Genomic DNA, 7,608 nt, shown 5'->3' with positions numbered 1-7,608 from the left:
GGCTTTTGGTATGTTATTATTTGTATATTTCAGGAACGGATTCCGTAAAATATTTATGTTAAAATTACTTCTGTGTTCATTATAATTTTGTCTAAAGATTGATTAGTTCGACTATAAAGCTAAGTCAGCGTAAAACTGAAAAATACTCAGATTTTTGGATTGATTTTTCGAATAGTTAACCCTCGTTAACCCTAAAATGACTTAGTTTATTATAATCCTAAATCATTTATTAATTAATATTTGTTAAAATTAGAATTAGCGAATTTTGGCCAATTTATGGAAATTGAAGTTGAAATATACTATACTTTTAAAGGTCATGTAAATGTTCCATTAAATTCGAAACTTTTTTGGTGGAAAATATTAATATGTTTGATATTTTATGAGAGATAAATGTATCAACTTCAAAATGGAAACGATTGCGCAGCCATAGTGATTGACTGTATGTAGTGCGCATCGAGAAAAGAAGGTGCTCTCCATTTCGCCATGTTCAATTTTTTGGTAAACTATGCCTGCTGAAAACTTGATGGCGGGGAACACATGGGACTTCAAAGGCATCGCGCAAACGTTCTTCACGCGCTGTGGCAGCTTTAATCGTGGTTCATTTGCATAGCGCTGCGTGCGCGTACCTTTTTCGAGTGATCTTCTCAATAATACCTCCATGCTCTAACTATAATTACAGTATGAAGAGGCAACTTGAGAAAAGAGCTGTCAGTTATGAGGGGATCAGTGATTGTTTGATTTTTTTTTACAGATGGCTTTGAAAGCTGTCCCTGTGAGGTCATTACTGCTTGTGGCTATTGGAATGATTCACTTTGCATATGGGTGAGTAAATTTTAGTTTTTATTATTTATAGTACAGTTTATACAAGTTTGTAGTGCAAGACGAGACTTTTTGCTACCTTGACTTGCGAACCCGCCACCATCCAATTATAATTTCAATTTGGGTAGCCCAATCTGAGGCCTCGCAAGCCGACGTTAGACATTATTTTGTCACCTATAGCTGGTCAGTGCTCTCAACTCGTTTGCGGGTGGCAACCCTCCAAAACGTAATTTTTTTTCAATTGTAAGCCAACCCATAGTTTTTTATAGGTTTTTTTTTTTTTTTTTTTTTTTTTAAATTTTTGAGTGTTTGGTGAATTCGTACTTGTAGGGTGTATGTATAATCATAAAAAAAACAAAACAAAAATATACGGTTATATATACAGTATATATATATATATATATAATAAGTAATGAAATAAATTGGCAACTGTTTTATGATGATTTTGAAATACTTTCAATAAGATAATTGAGAAATAATTAATTGGAGGTCTTCGTTTTTCGGGTCTTCTGTTTTTGTTTTGTAGACACCCATATAGGGTGTCTATAAAATGAAGACCCTTGAAAATTTCACAAACAGACGCCCAAAAAAATTTGTAATTTTGATTTTGTGACAGCCTGGCGTATTATCATCAAAATTGAAGATATAGGGGTCTTCGGTCTTCCGTCTTCGTTTTATAGACGCCCCTACACCAAGAGCTGTTTTCGTTTTTTTATGGAGACTACGACGATTCAGCACACGTACGTAGGCCTACGGATTGGAGTTAGTCGACCATGGTTTTATTACCAAGGAACAATGTTCCCTTGTTTTATATTTGAAAAAGGAAATGTGAAAAAAAAACTTTAGTCAAATACTGTATACAAAATAAAAGTTTCCAGAAAACACTGATTGATGTTTCGCTGTTGGCTAGGATCTCTAGGCCTAGCCTCTATAGCCTAGGCCTAGGTGTCAAAAGAGTCGGGAACCGGGAAAAGATGGGTGTCAGGCCTGCTCAAGCAATTTGCCAAATGCAATGATGATGTACAAATGAATGTACATAACAATTTTAAACACAGGTATTTATATAACAAAGCTTGATCCATGATATCATGGGCGCAGATGCCCTAGCTAGCGGCACCAAATAATGTGTTCTCTCCTACCCGAAATCCACCCTGACAAGGCTTGGCTAGCCTAGTTGGCCTAAGCCTAAGAGCCCCCTTGGGCCTTTTTTCACTATCCCCTGATTTACCTAATTTTATGTTGTGACTATTCATTCCTCATTTATTGTATGTGTATAAATAGACCTTCATAAAACACTTAATTACTCACTTGTTTTAATAATTAATTCATTATTGAACGAACAATGCTTGATTGCGGATGCGATGAAAATTGCAACCCCCAACAAAAAAATGAAAAGCAGTTTGCCAAAGAATCCGGTTATGTGATTGGTCAATATTAGGGTAGTCGCCACTACGCCAAATTCAGAAATTGTGGTTGTCGCGGAAGCTATCAGAATGCCGATTTAGCCAGTAAGGTTTGTGAGCATGTGCAGATATCTGTTATGCTCTATTGGTTCATAATAGTCTGGCCGCGTAGTTAAAACGAAAAATGCCAAATAGTGTCATACATAACATATGCGAAATAACACCTCGGTCTTTCTATTTCTTGGATAATGGAAGCACAGTTCTGCATAGATTGTAACTTCATTCTTTGAACCAAAATGGAGTGTTGTACATTTTGCGACATTGAAGGATCTAGTTCTAAAGACAAGACATTCTTTGTAGTCACGATGCCACTTGCTGGTTGGTTGGTTGTTAAACAACAGGTCGCGCCTCCGAAACTCTGGCCACTATTGGGGTTTTTTTTTTCTTCTGTGGGGTCATGTGCAAACGTGTTCTTGGCTATGATGCAGTCAGATCGCCTTCATACTGTTGTGCATGACAGCTTGATGACAGGAATAAGCTCAGTTCTGATAATAAACTTATTATGAGTAGCGTAAAAGGAGTAATTCTAGTTTATATATTGTTATTCAAAATCTCAGAATTCCAGAAGCCCTTTATTTTAGTAACTCATTATGTTGTATAAAAGAGGTGTTGTCATGTGAGTAGGACATTCTTGGGTTACATAATTGTAATTTCCTAGTTTTGGGTGTCTTCTGCTGGACCATAATGTCACGGCTCTGTTAAGAGTGCTTTTTATTAGTGTGATCCCCTCCCCCCAAAAGCCCATAGGTATACTCTATTTACTGAAAGAAAAAGAAGGCAAACCCAAATGCTGTTTAACGATTCTTTAATAAGATATGTTAACTTCAATCTTGTTTGCAATTTTGCTTGACATGTTTAGCAATTAGTCATTTACTGCTAAATTTCTCTTAATTATTGATTATGATATTGGTGACATCGATATTGATGATGGTATCTCCGGTGACGATAATGCCGCCAAAGACGAAGATGCCGCCAAAGACGAAGATGCCGCCAAAGACAAAGATACCGATGGCGATGATACCCATGGTGACATTCAAACTATCTCGGTGACCAACACGATCTCTCTGAGGATTGCAACACAAACAATTATTAGTTACTGTACGCCTGAAAAAAAAATGTTATGTTGGCATAGATACTGTAGGTAGGGATTTTTTTTTTTTTTTACACTGCCACAATGTTTAGCAAAATCTATAAACTCAACTAAACAAGCCTTTAAAGCCCATAATTGTCATTTTTTTCACCCTTGAACTATTTCTGAAACATTTTGATTGACGTACAACCACGCCAATTTTGCTCACTTAAACTTTTATAGTGAAATTTATTATAATATCTAGAGTCGGCTGATTTTTTTTTAGTCGGTCGGGTTACGCCAACATAACATTTTTGTTTTGGGCCTTATGATCATTATAGCATATGAGATGCAAGAATGAAGCCTGTAAACAAAAAAAGAAAAAAAAAAACAAATTAAATTCGAAAACTCAAAAATTGTTAACCTACCGCAGCTTCTATGTTAGAACCCTGGTTGAATATTGCAGTCATATAGTTAAAGATTCTTCCTACACGACACACAATATTTCGAAAACTGCCTTGATAGCTATAAGCATTTCTCTGCAGAGGAAACAAAACCAGTTATTAGTTTAATAACAATATTTAGCAAAATCTATCTTTTTTAACTAACCAGTTTTTAGTTTTAATCATGATAGCGTACGAGATTCAATAAAAAACATGTAAAAAAAAAGGTATTAAATTTGAAAAGCTAGAAAGTTATAATTCTATTTGGAACTTACCACAGGTTCTGTGTTGATACTCTGGTTTAATCCTACAGTCATACGGTTTATATCTGCACTACTCAGATAAGGAAAACTGCCTCGATTGCCATCACCATTTCTCTGAAGAGGCAACAAAACCAGTTATTAGTTTTATTCATGATAGCGTACAAGATTCAGTATAAAACATGTAAAAAAAAAATAAATAAATTTGAAAACTCAGAAAGTTATAATTCTATTTTGAACCTACCACAGCTTCTATGTTCGAACCCTGGTTGATTATCGCAGTCGTGTAGTTACCGGTAATGATATTTGCTCCACGACGCACAAGATAAGGAAAACTGCCTTGATACCCATCAGCATTTCTCTGAAAGGCAAATCTTGTGTAGGAACCCTGGTTGAACATTGCATTCATGATATAGAAAGCAGAATTGCCTTGATGGTTTTGCATGCCAGTATCAGAAAGTCTAAAATCAAAAGATGTTAGTGTTTAGTACAAATTTTACATGGCAATCAAACCAGCTCCCATGGGGTGGGGATCACTCTGGGTATCCATGTGTGACCTTACTTGTAAAAAGGGTTTTAACACAACAATGCAGGGAAAAACACTACTTTCTTTCCCCAAATTGCAAGTATTATCAGAGTAACCTCCAGGTTTAATCGATATAGTTATTAAGTGACATAGACTCTTGAAGTGCAAGTCAAAGTGACGTGGTAGTCCCAGTGATGTTGAATACAAACCAGGCATAAGTGAACCCACTTGCCCAACGCCCGGGACAAGTGTTTTTTACGGTCGGACAACACAAGAATTTTAGGGACCACTTGTTGGTATACATGCACTTTTATAATAGGCTACTTCACGTGTAATGTGATGCATAATGCTTTCACAGTAGGCCTACTAATAAGAAGCCTGACTCTTGACAATGTGCTGCATATTTTATTAACAAATTGTCTGTACACAAAGAGATGTCAAACAGAAAACCGACTATGCCATGGTTACGCACGGCACTGCGTTCATCAAGTTAGCCAACACTCCCGTGATTTATTGACTGTTTAAAAGGAAAAAAATATCTTAGTTTACCCCTTGTTTTTGTTGTTTCTGTGCTTTAATGACTGTTGTAATGTTTTTTTGTTGTTTGATATCTCTTTTATATTGTAATTATTATATTTTACTGCATTTGATCATTGTTTTAATATTTTTACCGTGTCAATTGTTTATATAAAAATGCAAGTACCGAATGTACTATTTTGGAGCACTAGTTTATCTTATCTTATTAAACAGGTACACCTCACTAATCATTTTACTATACCCTGGATGGATATTTGAGACAAAAACTGACTGTGACGTGAGCTTTTTGTGTCCTAATTAAAAACCGTTTTTGAAATTTTGACATTTTCATACTAACTAACATGCCTGCTTGATGATTATGAATGCCTATTATTTGTTTCATTATTTCTGTGCGCAAGTGATTTCATAACTTTCAACCTACGCATTTTCGTTGAGCTGCATTCGAAATTCAGTGTTTTCATTTCTCTCAGTCATTTCGCCTGGTAGATCAGTTCCTCTTGTTCAAGCCTTTCGGTAACAATGTAAAATTTTGTTTTTAGTAGTTTTTATTTATTATATTTCACTTGTCATTATCCAAGCATGGTTCGGTTCAAGTACATCTATGCAGGGTTTGAATTTCTCCACAGCACCGTCAGCATTTGTTGTAGAAAACACCTCCCCCACTGTTCTACTTTAAATCCCATGATTGTCAGCAAGCTTTTTGCTGTCAAGTTACCTGATCCAGGCCTAGGAATGGATTATACAATTAAATTTATATAATAGGCCTAAGTGTTCAAACAATTTTTGAAGCTTGTTGCTGTAGAAAAATAAATTGCTGTAGTAAAGCCACCCACAGCAGCTATTTGCAGATGGAGCATTTTGAGGAAATTCGAACCATGCCATGGCTACTGTAGTATCATATTTCAAATGAACATCCTTTTTAAATATTAGTTACCCATGCTCATCTCTCACTGTTTGGTCACACACAGGGTTTAAGCTGGCCAAAAAAAATTTAGCGATTTGGCTTATTTCGGTATGAACGTAATTAGACAAATTGATTAGCCAAAACAATAGAAGCAATGATAATTTCAATTCCATCGACCTTTTTGGCTAATTTCAAATGAAAATATTTAGCAAAATCAGCTTTTATAGATTTGGCTACTTGGCTAATGAAAACTTAAACACTGCACATGGAATAGTAATTGAAGGCATTATAAGGTTATTTCATGATGAATTGATAATGAATTGACAATGTTAAATCTACAGTGTTTGTTTCTAACGGTCTTTAGAATGCTGTATAATATAATACCTCAGAATTATACTGGTACATTTTGATAGGCCTAAAAAATAAACATGACAATGGTACTTTATAAATCAACACTTGAATCCTGTAGATATATTCTCAATGCAGATCAAGATATCATGTATACAACATCTAATTGAATTTTATTAAATTATGAGGACTATGTCTTACTTGGACAAAAAGGCAATTTTTTGACACACATGATGAACCTCAGACAAACTGAAATGTATGTGACTTCACTTGGGAATCAATCTTATTAGTAATACACATAAAGGCCCAGTTCCCCCCTCCCAAATCTGCCCCTGACTACTGTAGGCCTAATTAGTGGTTTTTATTTTACAAACAAAATTTTTACCGGTTGGATGGTTATTTTTACCGGTAAAATTGATGGCCAAAACAGCTTCGGGAGAACACTGCTCTGTGATTATGGTAAAACACATAATTGAAATGTACTCTGCTTTCTATCTAATAACACATGGAATAGTAGCTTAAGGCATTTTGAGGTTATTTCACAATGAATTAACTGTATGCGATTCTGACTGGTATTGTATACAGCATTCAACAGACTATAACACATTTTGATAGGCCTAAGTAATCTACATGACAATGGTCTTTAATCTAACACAAGAATTTCTCATGGAGATATTTTGGTTATTTTTAATCAATGTATCACAAATCCTCATTGTAAAACCTTGCTCTATTGTAATTTATTTGGATTATAAAATTATGAGAAAGGCTTTTACTTACCTTAAACGAAGTATTTTCTTGGACTTCTTAGTAATGTGTGTACTCCGCTGTATTCAACGGTAAATGAAATAGATTGTCCAATTTCCCCAAACCAAAACGTCATTTGTACTGTACGCAATGCGCATGTTATTTTACTCAGCTATTGTATTATGTTATGAAACATATTTTTATATTTTATATATATATATTTATATATATATATATTTATATATATATATATTTATATATATGTATATATATATATTATTATTATATATATATATATATTATTATTATACATATTATTATTTTATATTACTATATGCAGTATATTATTTTATATTGAGTCACATTCTAGAACTCTCGTAATGAGCACCGACACAATTTTTTGTATTCAACGGTAAATGAAATAGATTGTGGAATTTCCCCAAACCAAAACGTCATTTGTACTGTACGCAATGCGCATGTTATTTTACTCAGCTA

The 7,608-nt window shown here is 34.4% G+C and overlaps 1 protein-coding gene across 1 annotated transcript in view; it reads left to right on the top strand.

Moving 5' to 3' along the window:
• Positions 1-751: 751 nt before the first annotated feature.
• LOC117116742 (CD109 antigen-like) overlaps positions 752-7,608 on the top strand; it is a 41,160-nt gene continuing 34,303 nt past the window's right edge. The window contains exon 1 of the mRNA XM_033260834.1: positions 752-822. Within this exon, the coding sequence (XP_033116725.1) occupies positions 752-822 (71 nt within the window). The remainder of the gene's footprint in view (positions 823-7,608) is intronic.

Source organism: Anneissia japonica, unplaced genomic scaffold, assembly GCF_011630105.1.
Source record: "Anneissia japonica isolate Jap-2015-1 unplaced genomic scaffold, ASM1163010v1 scaffold287762_len338049_cov154, whole genome shotgun sequence".
NCBI lineage: Eukaryota > Metazoa > Echinodermata > Crinoidea > Comatulida > Comatulidae > Anneissia > Anneissia japonica.
The sequence above is the reverse complement of the archived record's forward strand: the minus strand, read 5'-3'. Positions and strand labels throughout refer to the sequence as shown.